General features: G+C 40.3%; 1 protein-coding gene across 5 annotated transcripts in view; it reads left to right on the top strand.

Annotated features, from left to right (window-relative positions):
- LOC6529034 (anoctamin-8) overlaps positions 1-12696 on the top strand; it is a 30226-nt gene extending 17530 nt beyond the window's left edge. For 2 of the 5 annotated variants that reach the window (XM_015198718.3, XM_002090029.4), the window contains exons 3-18: positions 1569-1821; positions 1950-2320; positions 2430-2722; positions 2788-2943; positions 6574-6709; positions 6777-6907; positions 6973-7254; positions 7326-7655; positions 7804-8166; positions 8232-8323; positions 8540-8677; positions 9037-9298; positions 9864-9962; positions 10410-10938; positions 11108-11253; positions 11312-12696. In XM_015198718.3, coding sequence (XP_015054204.1) covers positions 1569-1821; positions 1950-2320; positions 2430-2722; positions 2788-2943; positions 6574-6709; positions 6777-6907; positions 6973-7254; positions 7326-7655; positions 7804-8166; positions 8232-8323; positions 8540-8677; positions 9037-9298; positions 9864-9962; positions 10410-10938; positions 11108-11253; positions 11312-11539 — 3809 coding nt within the window. In that variant the 3' untranslated portion in view covers positions 11540-12696. The remainder of the gene's footprint in view (positions 1-1568; positions 1822-1949; positions 2321-2429; positions 2723-2787; positions 2944-6573; positions 6710-6776; positions 6908-6972; positions 7255-7325; positions 7656-7803; positions 8167-8231; positions 8324-8539; positions 8678-9036; positions 9299-9863; positions 9963-10409; positions 10939-11107; positions 11254-11311) is intronic. The other 3 variants (XM_039371770.2, XM_039371768.2, XM_015198717.3) reach the window with 3 other exon arrangements.
- The last annotated feature ends 12796 nt before the right edge of the window (positions 12697-25492 follow it).

Raw genomic sequence — 25492 nt, 5'->3', positions numbered from 1 at the left:
AGACAAATTCACAGCTCATTTGCAATGCAACAGCATCCCATTCGATCCATTTGGCGCTGGTTAAAGGTTTGGATTTGCGTTGTTCCTGTTTTATTTATGGAATTAATTACGAAATTCCGCATTACGTGATTTACTCTTTTGCCCAAATAAGCAGACATCAGTTCGAACTGCTTCTGCGGTTTGTTCATGTCGCTTATAATTAGTTTTATGCGAGTATCGACATACAAGCGTACCAAATATACATATATTTTCAATTTGCTTGCTCTAAGCCTTGTTCCTCGCGTGCACCCTAATTACGTTTGCTTTTGTTGCCAAATCGGAGGAAACGCTGTAAGCGGAGTTTAAGTTGTATAATTGAGTTTGTTACATAAATATCTAAATATTCTAATGAGTGCGGATAGAGGCTTGGTATAATGTCACAATGAGTAATTAATGATGGGAAATTTCGCTTGTGCAAAACCAAGCTGAATAACTCATTGCGAAATGTGGTCTTTTTGAGTTGACGAAAGCTTTTTGAGAATTAAGGGATTTTGGGTCTTACAGTTTAATTCAATTCAATTGAAATATTTATAATAACGACCGTAACGCTACTTCAAGTCTTAATGAAAATGGGTTCGGTTATGTCCCCATTAAACTTAAACCGAATTTTGTATAACCGTAAATCGTTAGCGAGAAAATATTCAGGGAGAAGTCATCCAAAGTACTTTTTCACAACCTTATCGTTTAAAGGCGAAAACATTCTGACCTTCGTAATAAGCTCGGCGAACTTAGAACGAAGCAACCATTATTATTACTCTTATCGAAAGAAAACATTGGCAAGGAACCAACCCAACGCTTGAGGTCACTGCAAGTGGCATTTTTCATTAGCCAAATTTCATTAAAGCTGTGACTATCAACACAAGGACATTAATGGTGGCAGAATGTCATCGCCCGCTATCAGTTTTAGTGCAGCTTTGACAGTTCCTTTTTGCTTTATGCTATTTTGGCTACTCATTGAAATATTACTTTTTCCTGGGCGTAATTAAGTTTATCGGAAACCATTAACAATATGAAATATTATTCAATTGATTCATTTATAAAATAATTTTGGATATTGTAGTAAAACACTTAAATATATGAACGCTTTTATCAAGCTAGTTTTAATTAAGGTTTAAATTTGCAGTAAAGTTTTTCCAGTTGTAGAAAATTATGAGTTTCTTATTATTTAGACAGTCATTTTCACGCGATATTTTGTTTATTTTAGGCAAAAATATTTGTCTGCATTCTGCTTTCACCACTTAGCTTTTGCATTTGTTGATGAGGCTACATTTTCTAATTAAAAGTTCCGGCAATGTTGGTTGTCCATGTTTTAGCCATGTCAGGTTATTTGCGGTTCGTATTCTTTTTCTTTGAGGTGCTCTGGTCTGCGTTTATTTTTTTCCCTGATTTTTCCCTATGCTGCAATGTTATGCAACCCATTTTTGTACAACTTTATTTAGGATGGAGCGGATTATTCTCAACTAGTCTGTAAATTGAATATGACTAAGATTTCAAGGGGTTTACCAACTACTTTGCTTTACCCTTTCCAGCTTCCCGCCAATTACGCCGCAAAGTGCCCTACGCAGGTCATTTGATGACTCCTCGTCGCCTTTGGCTCAATAAAATTCCCACACAATGTGATGTGGTCATTGAATTTCCTGAGGATGCACCAGACGAAGCGCTCCGCTGGCTCCTGGCCCGCATCCGCTCGCAGCCGCCGGCTGGTCTGGGTCTTTTGGTCCAGGTCAAAGCACACGAGAGTACGCGGCGAAACGCCTTCTATGTCAGTGCTCCCGTTAATGTGTAAGTGAAACCCTTTTTCTATTTGCCCATTGTTTGAAATATTATAGCACTGCTATGAATAAAATATATTTGAATACAGGCAATAAAATATCACTGAAAGTTGTAAGCAAAATCGAAATTGTTTTCAGACTGTTTAAAGCTGCCGAAGAAGCCCGCCTGCCAAAACGTCTTCGTCCGGATTTGGGTGGTGCTTTGAGGGAGTTCACCACCCGCGAGAGCCATTGTTTCCAACAGTTGCGCGGTGACGTGGGAAGCACGGCACTATTCACCTCCCAGGAGCGTCAGTGGCTGGTTCTCCAGGTGCTGCAGGGCCTGCGTGCAGGCTGCAGTGACATCGATGCCCTTAATGGACGAGCGGCTGTCCCCGAGGGTCAGAGCATTGTGGCCACCTGGCAGGAGTCCGGCCTGATCACACAGGTCTTTCCGCTGCACGAGCCCAGTTCGCTTACGCAGCTCCAGACGCACTGGGTCAAGCAGATATTTGCACCTCAACCTCTGGGTAAGATTCAATCTCTCCCTCAGTATCATCCCACTATCCGTGTCACATGACATTATAAGTAAAGCGTTGAATCGAAACGAAAGTCATGCGGCAAATATTCTCTTTTCAGATGACATTGCTGCCTATTTTGGCGTTAAGGTTGCCTTGTACTTTGCCTGGCTGGGTCATTACACCTGCGCCTTGGGCGTTCCCGCTGTGTTTGGCACCATACTCTACTGCATTCTATGGGGCAAGGGTCAAACAGCCCAGGACATGGGCCACGTGCTCTTCTCCCTGTTTAATGTAGCCTGGGCTTCACTGTATCTGGAGGCTTGGAAGCGCTATTCCGTGGAGCTGGCCTTCCGATGGGGTACTTTATCAACGCCACCAGAGCTTTTGGAACCACCTAGGCCCCTGTATAAGGTAGGTGTAACAGAAGTTATTGACAATTTCCTTGATTAATCGTATATCTCGTATCATTGCTCCAGGGACCTTTGGAGGAGAACAACGTGACTGGTCGTTTGGAGCCCAAGGAGGCACCTGCATGGCAGCGTCGCGCGTTTCGCTATCTGGTCAGCTTTCCCATAATAGGATGTTGTCTGTGTGTGGTTTTTGCTGTGATGTTCCTCATGCTGCGTTTTCAGGTGAGGCTTAGCTTTAAAATCGGTTCTTAGTACAAGTCCCCAAATGCGTTTGCCTAAAAAATACCAGAATGGCCTTACAAATATCGAGCTTTGCATAAAGAAAAATTTGCCAAAAGCTAATTGGTTTTATGCTTTACTGAAAATTAAGACATTTTTATTCTTTAGAGTCTGAAATACCCATCCTGGTTACTAGTGTTTTAATACCATTAGCTATTGTTTACTATTAGTACTATCACGACATTCGTATACTTAACGTGGATTTCACGTTAAGCGTGATTCCGATTTCAGTTCGCACGTGTGAATGAGGTTGTGTGTCTGCTTATCAGTTTGTTTGATTTTAGCAGTTTTATAGACGCTTTACAATGATCATATCAAGCATATTTCGACTGTCTTGCAAACACACATATACATACATTGCCCGGTTTCCGGCTGACCCATTTAAGCCGTTAATTTTTCTAAGTTGGTCTTAATTCTTTAAAAATATTTTTCGCAACTAAAACATTCAAAGAGATAAGGCCAAAGTAAAATAAGTCTATCAATCACCACACATCATTGAATTGTTTTGACATTTTCCTTTTCATTTATGTTTTCGTTTTATGTTGTTTTTTCTATTTTTGTATACTTCACAGGATTGGCTGGATCACCATAACATACCAGATAAAGGAATTGCTCAATGCATGTATAATTTGCACAAGGTTCTTATTCATTTTTCAATTGCATTTAAATAATTTAGTATGAGTAATGTATGATCGAACAATCCACGCATTTGTGTTGTAGTTCTTATTTGCCATTATTCAAAAACGGAAATATCGCAATAAAACTAAACACTAGGTATTGGTTAAATAATTAAATATAATAATATGTTTTTATTTCGTTAAAACAGTTTCGATAAAAGGTCAGGGGTGCGCGGTGATGTTTTTGAGTAGTGATGAATTGAGGAACCGCAGGGTGGTTAACCAAGTGTTTTTTTCATTAAAAGTTTTTCACACATATTCACTTTGGTATAAGTATTATTGCAGTGGCTTTGGGCCATCATTTTGCATACGCAATTTTTTGTATTTTGCCGTCCCAGACTGACGTTAATTAAAATGCTCAGCTGGCGAAAAAAAACTGCCTATGGAAAACTGAAAATAGATACAGAAAGGGGAAAGAAAGAGAGCTGGCGAATGCAACCTCGACGTTGATAAAATACTTGTACAGTAAAACTTTGCTTTGCGCTAGAAAATGGTACGCATAATTGAAAGTCTTGAGTATACGAGGGTCGTTTGATAAGTCCGTGACTTTTTGTATTTGCCGCGCACCTGCTCTAAATACAACACTGCTCCTGTCAGCAGTTATCGATTAACAGCTGACTGTAAAATTTTGAGAAAGCTGCGTTTTTTGGTTTGCGTTTTATAGGCATTGAAAGCAGACGATCTCGTGAATTTTAACGAAAATGGAAAAAAGTGAATTTCGTGTGCTAATTAAGCATTATTTTTTGCGTAAAAAATCCATCACCGAAACCAAGGAAAGACTTGCTAAATATTATGGGGACTCTGCACCATCAATTTCAATGGTTAAGAAATGGTTTACTGAGTTCCGTTGTGGTCGTACCAGTACAAGTGATGCCGAACGTTCAGGTCGCCCAAAAGAGGTCGTCATGCCAGAAATCGTCGACAAAATCCATGGAATGATATTGGATGATCGGAGAATGAAAGTGCGTGAGGTAGCTGAGGCTGTAGGCATCTCAACTGAACGGGTACATCACATTTTACATGAATATTTGGACATGAAAATGCTTTCCGCGCGATGGGTGCCGCGATTGCTCACACACGACCATAAGCGCAACCGTGTGACCATTTCAAAGGAGTGTTTGGCGATGTTCAACCGCAATCCAAACGAATTTTTGCGCCGTTTCGTTACCGTAGACGAAGCATGGATCCACCACACCACACCAGAGACCAAAGAACAATCAAGACAGTGGGTTTCTCCGGGTGAACGTGCACCAAAGAAGGCCAAGGTGTGTCTGTCGGCCAACAAGGTCATGGCCACAGTTTTTTGGGATGCACAAGGTATCATTCACATCGATTACCTTGAAAAGGGTAAAACGATCACCGGCGAATATTATTCAGAGCTTTTGGACAGATTCGATATTGATTTGAAGCAGAAACGACCGCATTTGGCGAAAAAAAAGTGCTGTTCCATCAGGACAATGCACGGGTGCACACGTGTGTAGTCAGCATGGCAAAATTTCATAAATTGGGCTACGAACTGCTACCCCATCCAGCATATTCTCCAGATTTAGCCCCCTGTGACTATTTTTTGTTTCCAAATATGAAGAAATGGCTCGGCGGTAAGAGATTCGGGTCAAATGAAGAGGTCATCACAGAAACAAACGACTATTTTGAGGGCCTTGAGAAAACCTATTATTTGGAAGGAATAAAAAAATTGGAAAAACGCTGGACTAAATGTATAGAGCTAAAAGGAGATTATGTTGAGAAATAAAACGCTTCTTTGACGAAAAAAATATATTTTATTCAAAAAGTCACGGACTTATCAAACGACCCTCGTATAATAACTTTTTTCCTGAAATTAACCTAAATCGATTCTTGGATGGCTATAAGTATTTTCATTGAACAGATCCGCCTTAAATGGTAATTTGCAAGTCAGATTAAATTGCTTAACGAGATTTAAGCAATTTCTCATGCACGACACATAATAAATTACTCTAGTGATAGTTGACAGAAGTTAACTACTGAAAAGCTCTTTTGCTTGCCTGTTGATAAAACTGTTTAACCTTTACCAGCGGGTATTTACCTTTTCCCATCTGCTCGTGTCGTTAAAAAGTTCAAAAGCTGCCAGCGCAGTGGACAAGCTCCACACATCGCACTAATCTGAGAATGGACCAATTGGTAGTTGTTGCTTGGCTGTCGGCCACCATTCGGTGTTTGCAGGTAGTTCATGTGGCTTAATCCGCACCCGGAGCCAGAGGACAATAGCATTTTTGGTTCGGCTCTCTTTAGTGCTCAACCGAGCAACTAAATGTTCTCGTAATGAAGCGTACAGGCGATGGGGGACATCGTGTGCTTATATGTGTTGGTGCGGCTATTTGTCAAACTCACACTTTTGGGTTCACTACTGGTCAACTAGTTATCAATCCAACTTGTTACTGAAAAGGTTAAACATTAAAAATTTCCAACTACCAAATTAGTTACCGTGTCCAATATATGGTTAATTAGGTAAGTTGAACAACATAAACAAATGTTTATATACGATACAAAAGTGCACATTATATGCGATACAAAGGGGAAATGATGGGTAATGCTGCAAATGTATGGCAGGACAACTGCCAGATCGTCGACAAAATTGCAGTTAATGCTCGGAAATGATTTTTAATTTAATCAAAGCGCGTTAACACTCAATGAGCTCTTCATTAGCAGGGAAGAGGTGGGTGAGGTTGCTAACAGGTCACTGGAAGAATGAGTAATACTGACGGGTTAATTAAGGGGAAGTATGACGGGAGAACTAACATTGATGGAAAACTCGACTAAAAGTGGGCTATGCTAATTAATATTAATGTTATGCGTGTGTCAGCTATTGACAAACTATTTACTATACATTTATTACAACTCGGAATATATACCCCTACAGGACTGGTGGGACTCCAAGTTGCCCGAGGAAAGTGTATTATGTTGTCTGAGTGTTATACCGAAAGTCTTGCTGGCGGGAGCAATTACCTTGATGGACGAGGCGTATTTTAAGTTGGCCGTTTGGTTGAACGACCGAGGTAAAGAGGATGAATATTATCAGATATACATAGTTTAAATCTCTAACATTACTTATTTCATATACAGAAAACTACCGCCTGCAGTCGAAATATGAGAACCACCTGATAGCCAAAGTGGCTCTTTTTCAGTTTGTCAACTCCTTCCTATCGCTCTTTTATATAGCATTCTATTTGAGGGATGAGGAGAAACTTAAAGAGGTCAGTAACTCGAATATTATGAATATAAATAGATTTTGTAAAAATAGCTTTTTATATTTCGGCAGCAACTGGCTGGTCTACTCATCTCCCGCCAAATCATTGGAAATCTCAGGGAGTCTGCGATTCCCTACTTTCTTGAACAATGGAAACTAGCCAAGTTGAGCTTCAATATGTGGGGTGCTCTTAGCCCTACCCAAAATGTGACCCGCAGTCTAGCCGAGGAGCTGGCCACTGCAGAAGCCGAACTGAAGGCAGAGTCCACTGGAACGCCCACCAAATTTCACCAGCCGGAATCGGCGAGTAAAAGGAATATTGGACAGGCTGAAATAGAGAGCTCGTTGTACAAGGTGATTGACACAATTCAAGTAGTGAATTCTCTGTGAACGGCCGTTCCATTTCCATTTATACTGTCCCACAGTACGATGGCACTTTTTCTGACCACTTGGAGATGCTCGTTCAAATGGGGTATGTGGTGCTCTTTTCGGCCGCTTTTCCCCTAGCTGGAGTTTGTGCTCTGATCAATAACCTGATGGAGATTCGTTCGGATGCCTTCAAACTGGCCCATGTTCATCAGCGGCCCTTTGGGCAACGAGTGGCCAACATTGGAACCTGGCAAAATGCCCTGAGCATCCTGTCGCTCGCCGCCGTCATAGTGAATTGCGCCCTGATTGGCCTCTCTGGACAGGTGTCGAGGCTATGGCCAGGATTGACCACGGCACAGACAATTATTCTAATTGTTACCCTAGAGGTGAGTTTTGTGCACGGAGTGCACTTCTAATTATCTGGATGGGAGCGCTATAATTGAGACAAAATTGCCATGGAGATGTTTACTTATTTACCTATTAATTAGCGTATTACTAGTTGAAACCTATGAAAATACATTGTTGACTTCACAGCACATAATGCTGGGTCTGCGGCAAGCACTTACCTGGCTACTGCCGGAGTTGCCCTCGTGGTTGGCAGCGGAAATCGCACGCGCCGAGCATTGCCGCCGGGAAATGCAGTGCAAGGGCACCTCGCCGCGGCCCACACCACCTACTCCGCAGTCGACCACGTCCACGCAGCCGGAACAGGAGGGCCCGGGCGGATCGCAAATGGAGAGCGGAACGAGTACCACACGAGACCCGTCCATCGAGAGCCAGGTGGCCGAGGATATTCTTCTCTACGGACAAGAGTTCGCTGGCTACGGCCGTAGCATCGAGGCGGATGTCAATATTTATGAGAATCGTGATTCATCGCCCGATTCGCCGCCCTCGCAGGTGAGCTAATGAGCTGTATACGTGTGTACTTCATATGCAACTATGTTTTGTACTCTACTTTTCAGACCAGCACCATACTGATTAGGCCGCTGCATGAGTCAACGCCACCTCATGGTGGAGCCTCTCTAGCCAGTCTGCATCAGGACGGTAATGACGGGTAAGTGCCTTTTCCATTAAAATATTAATAAAAGAGTAAGGGACAGGAAAACTTAAGTATTTTGAACACGTATCGCCCATGAACTGTATGAACATGCACCGAAAATACTTTTTACATTCGATTTTTTTATGAAATTTTTAAATTTCCTTTTTTTTACAATTCCCAAAATTCCTTTTGGTCTCTTAAATTAAGCTAAATAAATTTGTATTTTAATAGTGCCTATCAGAGTTGTGTTAAAATATCGAAAATGTTTATACCGGAAATTCCACCATACCTGGGATATTCAGTGCGAAATTTAACAACTTTTGCTGGTAGCAATCCAAAAATGCAACAACACCGGAAGCTGCAGAGCGGGTAAATTATGGATGGATAGTTAGTTAGATGGATTGATCGATGTGTGTTTCGAAACATGTTTTAAATGCTTTTGACGCTGTACATTTATGGGACTAGTTCCGACTGCAGATTGCTCATTCAAGTTTATTTTTAAATAGTTTCGCAATTAAATTGTTTTTATGCAAAGAGCAGCTGGAATAAGCATTAGGTGTGCTTTCTTTACTTTCCTCATGTTTCCGAGCTTTCAATGAAACCTTCTAAAATTGGCTGACCTGCTCTTAGTGACCTATTTAACATAACATAACAATTTCTATATCTTTTTACTCATTATTCTTACACTTATTACTTCTTGTACTTCTCGCTTTATGTGCGCCACACAGAGCTTCCGCCAGCACGCTAGCGCTGAACTCGGCGGCATATGCAGCTCGCATGCAATCTATGCATATCCAAGAAATACCGCCATTCCGAAAGAAATCAACCGACTCAGCCGATCACACCGGCAGCAGCGCCAGTAGCAGTCCCCAGCGAACTACGATGCGACAACTATCGGCGCAACGGGAGCCGCAACAGACGATCCCAGAGATACCACCGTACAAGACGCGCAAGATATCCGCAGAGAGTGCCATGCATCTGAATATGAGCGTAAGATCTGGGGATGGACGATGTAGTCGTATACCTTATAAACAGGAACTTACCCCACTCACAAGAATTACCTTAGTTCTCCAAATGACCTACCGTGTCTCTGTAGCTGCTCAATGTATTTATTGTGTCCGTAGACTCTTGCATTAACTATCAAAAGCCAAAAGCCTCGATACTGGTTACTTAAAACTTACTAACAACGTGTAGATCCACCAAATCACCGGCCTACCTAACTACCTGACCTCCTATTTATCAACACTTCAGAGATTTGAGATTACAGAACATTACAGTTGCAAAGAAGTTTGCTTTATAATTATCACGATGCCTGGGTATCCAAATTTGAGTCCTCTTTTATAGCAGCGTACTTCACTTTAACACAGTATAGGTGACATACACATCGAGTATCTTACTTAATGTGCAAGGAAAACTATTTGTTAATAATATTGAAAACATTCTGCACTGGCCATTTTCCCCCCCACGAAATAGTTTATAACACTTTTAACCAAACCGAATAGCAAATAAAATACTCACCTAACCTAACACCTCGCTCGAATTTCGCCTTTTAAAGGACAAGCTACACATAAAACTTCATGCACCAGAATGGATGTCACGTTTGAAAGTCAACGACAATGCTAATCTGCATAGAAGCATAGATTGTATTTCAAAGGTAGTGGATAGATAAATACTATATATACCATATACTCGTATGTCAAACCGGAAGCATATACCTAAGAATATTGTGTTTGTTACTCAATGTGTGTTGTTGGTGTTTTATTCTTGAACATCGCAGGATCTGTAGTAATGTACACCATAGTAGTAAATCATCTGTGTTAAACCGTGTTAAATATTGCTTTTATTGGAGTTCAAGTTGGGAAAAGGAATAATGAAATACCAAATTTGATTGGCATGGCAGAAGCTTTCGTACACACAAATTCACGCTAGCTTCTCTATCACTCACATACCCCACTCACAAACAGATGGCATGGATTACTAGCATCATACATAGATCATAGTGTAATCTTCATAAGCTTTTGATGTTGACAGATCTTAAATATCGTTTTCTTTTCAAAAGTACAATGCTAATAATATCGGTTTATTTTCGATTCAACTTAAGGAACTCGGAAACACCGCAGATACAACAGACATCTTAAAGCCAGCCCCATCATGGTGCAATGTGGCCATGAGGTCGGGAGCACCTGGCAGCAATTTGGCCACGCCACCAGCTTCTCAGCACCAGCAGCAAATAGTGGCCTCATCCTCATCGTCCTCCGGCGGCGGTGGCAGCGTCTTTAGCCCCAGTGGCCCTGGACCAGCTGGAGTTTCTGGTGGCGGCATCAGCAATTCCCAGTCAAGACCTAGTGTCGGCGCACTATCGAACTCTTCATCTAGTTCATCCCATAAACAGCAATTGAAGCAGCAGGCCAAGGAGGAAAAGGAGCGGGTCAAGGAGGAAAAGGAGCGGGCTAAGGGGGAAAAGGAGCGGGTTAAGGAGAAGGAAAAAGAAAAGGAGAAGGAGCGACTGAAGGAAAAGGAAATCGAAAAGGGAAAGGAGAAGGAGAAGGAAAAAGAGAAAGAGAAAGAAAAGGATGCTCAGGGAGCAGCAGCATCCACATCTACGGCCCACACTGATGACGAGGCTAAGGGTAAGCTTTATGCTTTACAACATAAAATAGTTTGATTTGTGGAGAGAAATTTCAATATTTTGAGTTATTAATGTTGTTACAGATTCGTAATTTATGAGCACAGGGTTGGTGTACCTCGTTAGAAGTTATAAGTTTCCCTTTGCTGATAGTATTTTCCATTCATTTACAGCCGCCGAATTGGCCGCCAAGAAGTCTCGTCTTAAGCAGAAGTTGGTGAAGAGTGCGAGGTCAGTGGCAATCTTCTCGCTGAAGCTCAAGGAGAGAAGACAACGGGAGGCGGAGAAGGCAGCCACCATAGCAGTGGAGCATGCCAAGGTAGGGCAAAGGAGAGGGTAAAGCCAAGTGATAATTCTTAATAACTTCGTCTATGCAGGCTCTGGCAAAGCTGCCCATGCCGCAGCCAGTTGGCGGCGAATTGTCTCTTATACCCATCGAACAACTCATACAAATTGAGGATATCATACCTGCAATGAAAGCTGCAAGCACCTCGGGAGCACCCACATCGTCCAGTCAAGTCGGTCCATCGACGTATCATCAACAGCAGCAGCAGCAACAGCATTACCACCCACCTCCACATCCACATCCGCACACGGATAATTAGGCTTATAAATATCAAGATGGATGGCCACCCCTTCGCACACTTTGTAAATAGTTTTCTATGCACCCGCCCCCATCAAGCCGAGATTTTATCAAAGTTACTGATGGTATATGAGCAAATTTGCTGAATGTGTGTCTTGTCCAGAGTTGGAAGAAACTAAATAACTATACTTAGTGGTTACCATATAGAAAAATAAGTTACTCAAACAATAGGTCGACAAGATTGAAACTTTATTTGGTTTAGAGATAAACGATACAGAACTTAAAAGAAATTTACCTGCAGATTAACAACGCTAGTAACCTACAGGCCAATTCCATTAAAATTTTCTAACGTTTATTCTTCGTGTGCTCTTTGGTTTCCCAGTGTAACCCAGGCAAATTATTTCAAAACCATTTCATATACAAGTTTATCAAGTTTTGTATGAATGGAGTTTATGTGAAAACAAACTGAATAATGTTTTTGGCAATTTAGAAATTCGGGTACAGTGCAATAGAAATGCATCAATAGAAATTGTAATAAGCAAGGGAAATAATAATTTTTAAGAGTTGTGAAACGAATTTTCTGTTAGCGTTTTAGCTGTTAATGTGTTTTTGTAGTCATTGTTGCTTAGCGTCGTTTAGTCACTTTGTTACATATATAAAAATATTGAAAATGTTAAATTTGCATTTATGTTGCCAGTGAACGAATACTAAATAATTACGTAATTCCAAACACTTTCACACGAAAATCGAAATCACTCAAAACAACGACACGCATAACTGTGAGATAATATCGTCCATTGTTCCTTCCATATAAAGGATAACGCCTTCGCACTCGCTTTTAGCCATGGTACAACAGATCTGATGGACACTACTATTAAATGCAGCTTGCTATTAACGCTGAAAACTACATATTACTTGCTGCAAAGATTCCCCTTGTTTTTCTAAGTATGGTCCTAGCTTGATCAATGAAAAAACGAAAAAAGTTGCACACTTTATCGACAGTCTAGTCAAAAGATCTACACTTTAGATGCACCCCAACACAACTATTTGCTATTTGTAAATAAATAGGGTTATTTGTAGGGTTAAGTGTAATTTAAATGAGGTATACAAATTATATTAATGTAATAATTAAACGTGCTCTTGTGTTAAAGAAAATTTCAAGTAAAGCCATTCAATAAATAAATTGTATTAACTGGATGGGATGGCAATATGGGGCGAACGACCATCTTATGTGGAAAAAACCCATTTTTTAAAAGTCGTTAAAAAAATTTTTTTTAATTGAAATGTATTCAAACAAGATAGAACGTTATAGTCGAGTTCCCCGACTATCTGATACCCGTTACTCAGCTAGTGGAAGTGCGAAGGAGAGTCTGCAACACTGACGGTTTTTGGCGCTTTGTGGGCGTGACAAAAAGTTTTTTGGGAAATTAATAGAAATTTACAAGACTAATACAAAAATGAAAAAATATCAAAACATTTTTCAAAGTGTGGGCGTGGCAGCTTTGGGCGGTTTGAGGGCGTTAGAGTGGGCGTGGCAAAAAGTTTTTTTGCAAATCGATAGATATTTACAAGACCTTCTGCCTGTTACATTCTTTTCAACGAATCTAGTATACCCTTTTACTCTACGAGTAACGGGTATAAAAACATCAATTTATCATGTTACGTACTTGAAGTTTTAAAAGAGGGCGCCACTGTTCAGTAAACAGCTGCTTTTTGTTAGTCGCTGAAAAATCTTACAAGTTTGAAGTGACAAAAAGTGCATAAACAATTATCAAAAGTGTTACTTATAACATGAAGTCGAATCCTTGTGGTTTTTAATATGTGTTTGTGATCTTCGAATGTTAAAATTAACTGTGGTGTCCCAATAATCTTCAGTAAGCTGTAACCCTAATAAAACACAACTTTTGTAGTGTATTCTAATTTTTAAATAGAGCTACAAAGTGAGTCCGGCTCACTCCGTCTCTAAAACCTGTTATATGTTGTAGAGTTATCAATTCTTAGTATATGCTATTAGTATAAATGCACACTTTTGCACACTTTCTCCAAAATTTAACTTTTAAGGGTCTAACCTCAAAGTGAAAAATAGCAAATTGTTCGAGAAATGGATAACAGAAACGACGAGAAATGCAAAAAATAACGCCATTTTTAATTGTTTTAAAGCTTTAATTTGTGTATGACGATGAACAATAGGCGTGAAACATAAATATATATATTACAATAAAATTCTAGTTCCTTGAATTTTATGTTTTTTGGGAAACATTAGTTTTTAAACATATTTATGCTATTTTTAAGAATAAAAGCTGTGAAGCAAGAAGTAAAACTTCGATATTTTTTAAAAACAAGGTAATCAACCCCCATTTCTTACTTTATTGGTTTAATTTAAGAATATATTTGAAATTTTTTCGATCAAAAAATTTTTTGTTGTACACTGAAAAAAAATTTGGGTTGTTTTTTTTTGTTTGAAGGCAAGACCACGCCCACTTTTCCTCAAATATATTACTATTTTTATCATGATAATAAATCAAAAAACAGAACTTAAATATGTTGCTTCGTTCTGGAGTTATTATTAAAGCATCGTGGAAATATTGGGTAGCATACTTTACGGATGACAATTTATTTTGCGGGGATGAAAATTGAATTTTAGTTTTAAAGGCATTTTTGTGACGGACCGACTTGAGGCAAGCGCATCTATTTGCTGCGAACCAAGTCAAGCCCTTCCAGACATTCGAGGTTAAAGAGATTCAGGATCAGCTGACCCAAGCGATTCAGATGGACCTGCCTAGAGAGGCAGCTGATGTCATAGCACGCCAGAACAGCAACGATGACATCGGCAATGCCATTTTAAAGGTACTAGAGGATCGTGCGATCCTCTACTTTACTTTGGTGCTCAACGCTATTATGAGCTTGCAATACTTCCCTTCTCAGTGGAAGTTCGGGATAATTTCCATGATCCACAAACCTGGCAAACCAAAAGGGAAGCCCGCTTTCTAAGGCCGATCAGCCTCGATCAGGTCGAAGCTGTTTGAGAGACTGAGAGACCCAAGGGATTACTCCTGAGCACCAGTTCGTGTCGACAACAGCTGACCACAGCACTGTTGAGCAGCTCCATAGGGTTGTAGAGGAAATATTGACTGCCTAAAACAATAAGGAAATAGCACACCCTCTTTCTGGATATACAAGAAACTTTTGAGAGAATCCTTGCTCAGATCATATCTTTAAGGAAGGCGATTCGCAGTTAGATATAACTCAACCCTTTTCGCTGAACATGTCGCTGCGGGTGCCCCTCAAGGAAATGTCTATAAAATAATATGGGTACATTTGACGCGTGTCTCACCTACAGGATCCGACGTGAGCCTAAAGCTAGCTGCTGAAGTCATTCAGGACTACGCAAAAAGATTTTCGGCATGAGCCAGGCGCCGATGGAAAATGGAATATTGGGATAAATAGCGGCCAGTCGACCAGAGCAGCAGAAAGTCAGTAGAATATCTTGGAGTAATTATGCATCGCAGACTCGCATTTGGCAAACATATAATATTACGGACCTAAAAACGCGCATATGTGCTAAGATGGCGAAGCACTATTGTCGCCCTGGGCATTACTCTTCCACCAATGAGGCTTAACAGAAGACAACCAAAGGGTTTTATTCTCCGATCGCCTGAGGAGGGTCAGTAAGCACAGTGACCACTATGCCTTATTATTTGTAATTGTTCCCTTCTATGATATTATTATTGTAATTTAGAAGCCAATATGGGCTGAATTAATAGCTGCCAAAGGGGTAGATGAAATTTAAAAAAAAAAAGTTTTGTGCAGATGAAACTGTTTCTCCTTTGAGTATAGAAATTAATATTGAATTAATATTTTTTTGTATTAATCAGCGCATTTTATTATCGATTAGTTTCTAAATAGATGTCATATAGACACAACTATTTTAACACCCGTTACTCGTAGAGTGAAAGGGTACACTAAATTCGTTGAAAAGTATGTAACAGGCAGAAGGAAGCGTTTCCGACTAAAGTATAAAGTATAAATAATAAATTATATATATTCATTGATCCTGATCAAGAAGCCGGGTCCTTCTGGCCATGTCAGTCTATGTATGAACGTCGAGTTTTCAGGTACTACAAAAGCTAGAAAGTTGAGATTAGGTTGTTTTGATATTTATACCCGTTACTCGTAGAGTAAAAGGGTATACTAGATTCGTTGAAAAGTATGTAACAGGCAGAAGGTAGCGTAGCCGACCATATAAAGTATATATATTCTTGATCAGGATCAGTAGCCGAGTCGATCTGGCCATGTCCGTCTGTCCGTCCTTCTGTCTGTCCGTCTGTCCGTATGAACGTCGAGATCTCAGGAACTACAAAAGCTAGAAAGTTGAGATTAAGTATACAGACTCCAGAGACAGGATCTCAGGAACTACAAAAGCTAGAAAGTTGAGATTAAGTATACAGACTCCAGGGACATAGACGCAGCGCAAGTTTGTCGATTCAGGTTGCCACGCCCACATTTTTGAAAAATGTTTTAATATTTTTTCATTTTTGTATTGGTCTTGTAAATTTCTATCGATTTGCTAAAAAACTTTTTGCCACGCCCACTCTAACGCCCACAAACCGCCCAAAGCTGCCACGCCCACACTTTTGAAAAATGTTTTGATATTTTTTCATTTTTGTATTAGTCTTGTAAATTTTTATCGATTTGTCAAAAAACTTTTTTCCACGCTCACTCTAACGCCCACAAACCGCCCAAAGCTGCCACGCCCACACTTTTGAAAAATGTTTTGATATTTTTTCATTTTTGTATTAGTCTTGTAAATTTCTATCTATTTACAAAAAAACTTTTGGCCACGCCCACTCTAACGCCCACAAACCGCCAAAAACTGTACTTCGCACTTACACTAGCTGAGTAACGGGTATCAGATAGTCGGGGAACTCGACTATAGCGTTCTCTCTTGTTTTGTATTGGTCTTGTAAATTTCTATCGATTTGTCAATCAACTTTTTGCCACGCCCACTCTAACGCCCAGAAACCGCCCAATACTGTCAGTGTTGAAGACTCTCCTTCGCACTTCCACTAGCTGAGTAACAGGTATCAGATAGTCGTGGAACTCGATTATAACGTTTTCTCTTGTTTTCTTTAGTCTGATTTGTCTTCACAATTTAATAACTGATAAGTTAAGGGAGTTTTTGTTATAAAATTTTGCATGTCCGTTTTTATAAGTCACACATATCCATAAAAATACCTCTGCTTCAGCAAATATTTTATCATTCCTTTCAATTGTAATTTTACTGAGTAAACCTGTAAGATATGTAAATCGTGTACACGTCTCAAATAGAGCACTCACTTTAATTAAACAGGTCAAGGATAATGGAGGGTCAGCTGTGAAACTTTTCCAGAACTGATTGCACTGCCACTTGCATCTGCCCGGCTGTGTTTTAATCATTACGTTTAAATCAGATAGAACCACTGCCCTCACCACAGACAGCACTCGATGGGTACAAGTGTTTCGATGTACGATTTCCTTCGCCTGCTTTTTTTTGCAACAACATTTTTCATTTTGTTTTATAGCTAAGCTTAACGAATGGTGGACGGTGGACACGGGTCAAGTCAAGTCTCGACACACATGGGTCTCGCAATTCCACGTACAAATCTCAAACCTCAGACCCCATACCTCGTTCACCGTCACCGTCACCGTCACCGTCATCGTCATCGCCATCAACACTTGTCATTGTTGCAGGTGAGCTGTTAGCAGTGGGCAGTGAGCAGTGAGCTGCCCGTAACTGATTTCAGTTGGCTGATAAAATATCTGAGCCGAGCAGTCGTTGGCCATTTGCCTGCTTGACAAAGGCACTCCTCACGTACAGCTAATTAACGCGCGTTTTAAGGCCTCGCTCCCGTAATCCCCAGCCCTCTCACCCTTTCCCCATCCGATATCACGACTCTCCATCTGGCTGACTCCCTCCTTTGTTTCACAGGGCACGAGTCGCATTACGAATGCATTGTGGTGCGACGCTCCGGATCTGGCCAGAATGTCCTACCGGCGTAGATTGAGGGGCATATGTTTTAGAAGTTCACGTACTTATAGCATCGAATATTTATGTTTGATTTGGTTAAAAAGCCAACGGTAAATTTGATTTGTCAATCAACACAATAGCTTTTAATAACAAAATAATCTATTTTGGAATAAATTTAACAAAACAGTGCAACACTTACAGGTTTGAGAGCAAAAGATAAAACAAAAACGAGCGAAAACTAACTTTTTATCTTTAAACATTTTTATTTCACTATAGCCTCTTGACTGTGCTCCAGTTGCTTGGATTTGGCGTACATGGAATGCAATGCTGCCAGGCTGAAGGCGCCACATTGCTGAGGCGCATCGCTCAAGACACAAACGGACCCGCTGGTGGAGTGGGACACTCCGAGAAGGATGCATAGTGCGACGACGAGGCACAAACAACCGATACGCAGCCTAAACATGTTGCCAAAAACTCGGGCTTATTTGTACGAAGCTAAACGATTTATGCACATACATTCGTCGCGAAAGGTTGAAAAAATTAAATTGCTAAGTTAGGTAAATCAAACCAAATAATTGGCAAGAGCACTAGAATATATAGTTAATGGAATTAACATCAAATTTTTTCCAAAATAAATTATTCAATAGAAACAGGAGAGAACGCTGATACAAGTTACTCAGCTATTGGAAGTGCGTATAAGAGTCTTGGCGGTTTGTGGGCGTGGCAAAAAGTTTTTTGGCAAATCGATATAAATTTAAAAGACTAATACAAAAAAATAAAAATATTTTTCCAAAGTTTGGGCGGTTTGTGGGCGTGGCAACATGAATCGACAAACTTGCGCTGCGTCTCTATCTCTGGAGTCTGTATTCTTAATCTCAACTTTCTAGCTCTTGTAGTAATGAGATCTCAGCGTGCAGATCGACTCGGCTATTGATGCTGATCAAGAATATATATACAAACGTGGACAAAAGTATTTTGACGCAATGCAAGATCAACCACCGCTTTTAACTTTTAAATGAGAAGAGTAACGGTAACCAAATTAATTGTGGATTGTTTTTATTAAAATATATGGTCGGAACTTTATATGGTCGGAAACGCTTTCATCTGCCTGCTACATAGTTTTCAACGAATCTAGTATACCCTTTTACTCTACGAGCAACGGGTTTAATTATATTACGAGGGTCGTTTGATAAGTCCGTGACTTTTTGTACTTGCCGCGCACCTGCTCTAAATACAACACTGCTCCTGTCAGCAGTTATCGATTAACAGCTGACTGTAAAATTTTGAGAAAGCTGCGTTTTTTGGTTTGCGTTTTATAGGCATTGAAAGCAGACGATCTCGTGAATTTTAACGAAAATGGAAAAAAGTGAATTTCGTGTGCTAATTAAGCATTATTTTTTGCGTAAAAAATCCATCACCGAAACCAAGGAAAGACTTGATAAATATTATGGGGACTCTGCACCATCAATTTCAATGGTTAAGAAATGGTTTACTGAGTTCCGTTGTGGTCGTACCAGTACAAGTGATGCCGAACGTTCAGGTCGCCCAAAAGAGGTCGTCATGCCAGAAATCGTCGACAAAATCCATGGAATGATATTGGATGATCGGAGAATGAAAGTGCGTGAGGTAGCTGAGGCTGTAGGCATCTCAACTGAACGGGTACATCACATTTTACATGAATATTTGGACATGAAAAAGCTTTCCGCGCGATGGGTGCCGCGATTGCTCACACACGACCATAAGCGCAACCGTGTGACCATTTCAAAGGAGTGTTTGGCGATGTTCAACCGCAATCCAAACGAATTTTTGCGCCGTTTCGTTACCGTAGACGAAACATGGATCCACCACACCACACCAGAGACCAAAGAACAATCAAGACAGTGGGTTTCTCCGGGTGAACGTGCACCAAAGAAGGCCAAGGTGGGTCTGTCGGCCAACAAGGTCATGGCCACAGTTTTTTGGGATGCACAAGGTATCATTCACATCGATTACCTTGAAAAGGGTAAAACGATCACCGGCGAATATTATTCAGAGCTTTTGGACAGATTCGATATTGATTTGAAGCAGAAACGACCGCATTTGGCGAAAAAAAAAGTGCTGTTCCATCAGGACAATGCACGGGTGCACACGTGTGTAGTCAGCATGGCAAAATTTCATAAATTGGGCTACGAACTGCTACCCCATCCAGCATATTCTCCAGATTTAGCCCCCTGTGACTATTTTTTGTTTCCAAACATGAAGAAATGGCTCGGCGGTAAGAGATTCGGGTCAAATGAAGAGGTCATCACAGAAACAAACGACTATTTTGAGGGCCTTGAGAAAACCTATTATTTGGAAGGAATAAAAAAATTGGAAAAACGCTCGACTAAATGTATAGAGCTAAAAGGAGATTATGTTGAGAAATAAAACGCTTCTTTGACGAAAAAAATATATTTTATTCAAAAAGTCACGGACTTATCAAACGACCCTCGTACATATTATAGACTTTTAAAAATGTTGTATATGGGGCGATAAAAGCAAAACCAGAGAGAATTCTATAGTCATGTTCCCCGACTATCAGATACCCGTTACTCAGCTAGTGGAAGGGCGATGTTGATTTGCTATTTTTATTGAAATAGGGAAAAAAATAATTAAATAATAAATTATTTAAAAATGTTTGTGGGCGTTAGGGTGGGCGTGACAAAAGTTGTTTGGTAAATCGGTACAATAACCAGAATAATAAAAAACTAAAAATTTATCAAAACTCTTTTTTAAGGTACGGGTGTGGTGGTTTTGTACGGTTTGTAGGCGTTGTGGGCGTGGCAAACAAAATGTTGGCATATCCGGAGAAAATTACGGGACTAATGAGAAAATTAAAAAAATATCAAAACATTTTTCAAAGTCCATAGTGTCTGAGATTTCGTTCATACGGACTCGTCTATTGATCCTGATTAGGATTGTACATACATATGTATATACTACCTATATATCTTCTACATGTTACATACTCTTCAACGGTACTAGTATACCCTTTTACTCTGCGAGTAACGGGTATAATAAAACAAGAACGAGGGAAAACTAACTTTCCAAAGTATGTGTAAATATTTTCAAAACGATTTTTAAGCATTAAGTTTATTAAAAAGTATTCTGCTGCTACATATCGAAAGTTATTCTAAAATGATACGGAAATAACAATGTCTTGCATCGCACAAAGATATCTTAAATTGTCGAAACTGTGGCAAATTCGCATATTGTAGTAAAGTTCCAAAATTGTTTATATACATATATGTATGACTGCAGAGCTGACCAATCAAGACGTCCGACTTGGCAATTAGTCTGCGCAACACCCAAACGAAATGAACACAAAAATAATGGAAACAATGGCACAATGGCGGTCTGAGGAAATAGGTAGTTATGTAGGAAACCACAACGAGCTAATGCTGCTATATGTACAAGTGCTCAGTGCAGATCGCGAAGGTTGGTCAGATGATGATGATGGTGATGCGAACAAGGTAGCCACCAAACAGCAAACAGACAACGCTTTATGGGCGATACTACCGCAAGATAGTGGACCACCAGGCAGAGCCAAAAACTTTTGGGCCTTGTCAGCGAGATACAGGTTGGTGAAATTTCGTCGGATTTGGATTTGGATTCGGAGTCTGGGTCTGGGTCTGGGTCTGGGTCTGGGTCTGGGGCTGGGGCTGGTGCTGGGACTGGGACTGGGACTGGAACTGCTTCTTTGCACCTGACCCGAAAATGTTTCACATTGCGCGAGTTACAGTTAAACGCCATCTTTTCCATTGAATTTTGGCTGGTACTTGTGAAGATCTCTTGTTACGGCGAGAAAGCAAGGTGCAAAAGGTGTTGAATCCCAGTCCCATCCAGTAGCCGGCAATTTGTTTGTCCAAAATGGCTGGTTGGGCCATTAATATGGGTAGAAAACACGGTCGCCGGAGGATGCCCCCAAAAGTAAAATGAAACGACAGAAACGGCCACGCCTCGAGGGCGCAACGGTAAATGGCCCCCAAGACTGCGTTTTTTGGGGTAGCGTTTATTTTCTCGACATTTTTGTGTAGTTTAGTCAGAGTTGCGAGTCGGATCTGACCCATGGTTTATTCACCTGTGCTGCTCATAGCCACTGTGAGCTTAAATTAAAATTTAAATTGCTATAACATTCGGCTGTGGCTGTAGCTCTGTGGTTGCGGAGTGGAGTGTTCGTTGTTGTTTATCTTAATGAAACTTTTTAAATCACTTTTAAGAGCGTCAGTCGGTTTTGTCGGCGGTCGGCGACTATTAAAGCATACGCTATATATAAAGCTCACACTCTCTCGGAACTCTTTGATTTAAGTGCATTTAATTTTGAGGCATGTGAAAATTAATTACATTTAATTAGCCTGGCCCCCATCCCGTTTCGTTCCGTTAAGTTCCCCAAAATACAAGTTGCCGTTGCTTGCTTTTGATGGTTTGATAATTTCAATTTTCGTTTACCCAATACAAAAAACACCCGGCAACGTGGAAACTAATAAAACTTTAAACTCATCCAGTAGCACCGACTTTATGGCCCCTTCTCGAAAAAACGAAGGAGTGTGGTGTGGAACAATCTTGAGTTTGCATGTGGAAAGGTCACACGATTCTTTAATTGAATTTCAAACGAAATGTACTTAGGCTTCTGCCAGCGGGTCGGTTTCTCTTTCAATGCTAATCAAATTAAAAGGAAGAAACGTTCTTTTTCTATTTGCCTCTGTTTTAAAAGCATTTAAATCTCATTCGAACGAAAATTAATTTGTATTTAACTTAATTAAAGTAAACTATTAGGGTGGCAGACCTCCTAATCTGAATTAAGGAAATCAGCTTTCTTAAGAATATTACAATTAGCTTAGAGATTCATTTGAACCAAGAAAATGCTAAACTTATTCAGCTCCTGCCCCTTATTGAAATCAATGATTAATGAGATCAAATCAAAGCTCATATTTTCGGTGTTAGACCGAATCCTAATGCTAAACCTTATATTTATATTAATCGACTCACAAAAGAAGAAACAAAACTGTTCAAATTAAATATTTTTTTTAAGTGCTTTCATTTATTATTGTATTTACGTTGGAGAAATAATTTCCATCGGCTCAGTGTAAATCCCAAGAGGTAACTTATTTTTTATAAAAAACTATAAAGTCGTTTCGTTCATTATAATGTCCCATAAGATCTTTACATTTATTTGTTGTTTCGACACCTGCCATTCGCCACTTAGACGGCGATTCTATTCTGAATGTGACACACAGAAATCTTGCCCCATAGGTTAATGTCTATCATCTGACTTTTGCCAAATGACAATTACTTTTTGTTCTCGAACACTTAAAATGGAACTTGTTTGGGCTCTGAAACCAGCAAGAACTACACAGAACAACGAAAAGCAAGAATGTTTTAATGTGCAATTAACGCAAATTTAATTAAACAGCAAACGGTGAACAGTGAGTGCAGGTCTAGTGGTCTAGAGATCTCTCATCTAGTGACAATTTATTAAGGCACATTTTGGCATTCGTATAACCAAAACGTGGTACAACCGGGCGATTGGAGTAAGGAGATCGCCAAGAGCGCAGTGATCTCTTCATTTGTTGCACGCTGAAAACTGTCAACAATTTTGATGAAAATAATTGGCCAGCAGCTGTGGGCGACGACGGGCCCAATTATGGTTACTGGGGGCGATAAAATGCGTACGTGTTCATAAATATTGTCAATTAGCAAAGGGGACCAGGCCCAGTCCCATGCCCACCGATCGATGGGCCAGAAGATATAGCAGAACCGAAAGGAGCCAGGGCTAATTGCATCAGCAACTGCAACTGCAGTTGCAACTGCAGCTCCAACTGGAAACAAGTTACGCAACAATCATCAATGGGGATTGAGTTACATTTACGATCGCTCGAGATGCCCCAACGCGGCGGCTGGGTTGATTGATCAAACGGTGACAATATGGCACTTACGGGTGCAATCAAAACGAGGATGGATTGGATTGATGGGATGCGCCCGCAATACTCGATCTCGATCCGAATCCGATCATTATTTTATAAAGCGTGCTGACTGCATAGCAAAGCGTTGCCATTGCTCGAATGCCGCATGATTAGCTCCCGGCTACAGCTCCCAATCGGTTTTTATTTGCGATTGATGAGCACCTCTGGCTCCCAGCAATTCACATTCCTCGCCTTTGACATTTTCGGTCTCGGCAGTTAATCCCTGAGTTAATTAAATTAATTAAATGTTGCAATTGCTACTCGGGGGATTTGGCGTTAGTGTTCTCAGAGATCCAGTAAGTGAGTTATTGCTGTTGGTAGTGCATAAAATTGACTGCATAAAATAAGGAAGCTGGAGAGAAAGTTGGTCGGTAATAAGGGAAGCCCTATTTTATGTAGGTCAGTAGTCTGTTTAGAACGATATTTACTTTTTATTCATTCCTAAATTTGGTGGGCTTTTTAGTTTAATTTAAAATGTTTACAGGTAAATTTCAGCTCATTTGGGTTTTGCAATGACGATCTTTCTTGTGAAGACGAAGTAGTGCTAGGCTGTTTTCATAAGCTAAAACGCTTCCATAGGTTGTATTATCTGACACGTTCTATCCAATCCAAAAAAGTAGTTGTCTTACACAAATATTTCTGAAAGTGTGGGCCATAAATGCACTGTGCATTGAGCACAGTTTTAGTTCCGGCTACTCAAGCGGCAAAAACGTATTAAATAACTAAGCCAAATAACAGAACCATAAAAGAGATCTCAGGATGGGTGTTAATCAATTATACGTCACTGGAAACTCGGAATTCAAAAACTCTGTGACAGCGACAATGGGCCAGCTTTGTGCCCAAACAGACCATGGCTTTTTGTTTTGTGGGGAGAAACGGTAGCTTTTCGATCAAATGAAATATTGCTACACAATATTCGAATATCTTTTAGCTGTTTTCGGTTTTATTGGGACGCTAATGAAAACGTCGATTGCATTGTTCGCTCAAGAGAGGGCCGTAAAACATAAATAAATAAATTTGAGACTCGTGACATTTGTAAAATATTTTAGCGGCCCAATAAACCCAATTTCACAGCTACTAGTGCGACACGTTGGACCACCGTCGACTTTAAAAATGATGTGTATAGATAGGAATACATTCGAAACTATAATTACTGGCTTATTGCGCAAAAGGCTTGGAGTTCGATCACGGAATGGAACAGGACTGCGATTTGTGGCTTTTTGTCGGTTCCGCATTTTTCTGCGACCAGGCGCCCGCCGATTGATGGTGAAAATGTAACCGTCACTGGCTACATATGAGGAGCTGAAGCTGCGACTGAAACTGACTGACGGGCAGACAGATCTCCGCTCCTCCGGATGTGGAGCCGTGAGGATGTTGACGTTTAACTGTGTCGCTAATTGGGCGGTTTTATCTGGATTTTTTTTTGCCTTTTGTTTCTGTTTAGACTTCTCCAGTCCACGTCCTCCCCAACCTGGTGACAAATAACAATCAGCCGTGAGACATGGCCATCCATGTCCGCCAGACAGAAGCCGACTTCCTCTGGAGGTTCGCGATGCCTGTATAGCGGTTCAATAGGAATGTAGGTCGCATTAAACGAATAATTAATGTCGAAACGCTTTAGACTCACGGCATTAGCTGCTTCAGCTTATTAACATTCTCTAGTAAATGTGCTTTATTGGAAAAATAACGGGATTAGTAACTTGCATTATACGCGAATTATTTTCAGTTTTAAAGAACCATAAAATTCTAAGAAGCATAAGCACTATTAAGTGTTTGAAATATGTTAATAAACATAAATATATACACTTTATTTGTGGCTTCGAATGCTATGATCCTTTTAACTATTTCATGGAATCCTTTCCATTCATCTATCTACTTACTTAACTTATTCATACGAACGTCTGCCCAGAATTCACCAACCGCATACCTCTGTAAACGGTTTCCAGAAATAGCCAAAAGCAAAAACCTTTTCCTTTCATTAAGCTGT

The sequence above is a fragment of the Drosophila yakuba genome, chromosome 2L (assembly GCF_016746365.2).
Source record: "Drosophila yakuba strain Tai18E2 chromosome 2L, Prin_Dyak_Tai18E2_2.1, whole genome shotgun sequence".
Taxonomy (NCBI): Eukaryota; Metazoa; Arthropoda; class Insecta; order Diptera; family Drosophilidae; genus Drosophila; species Drosophila yakuba.
This window is presented reverse-complemented; position numbering and strand designations above follow the sequence as displayed.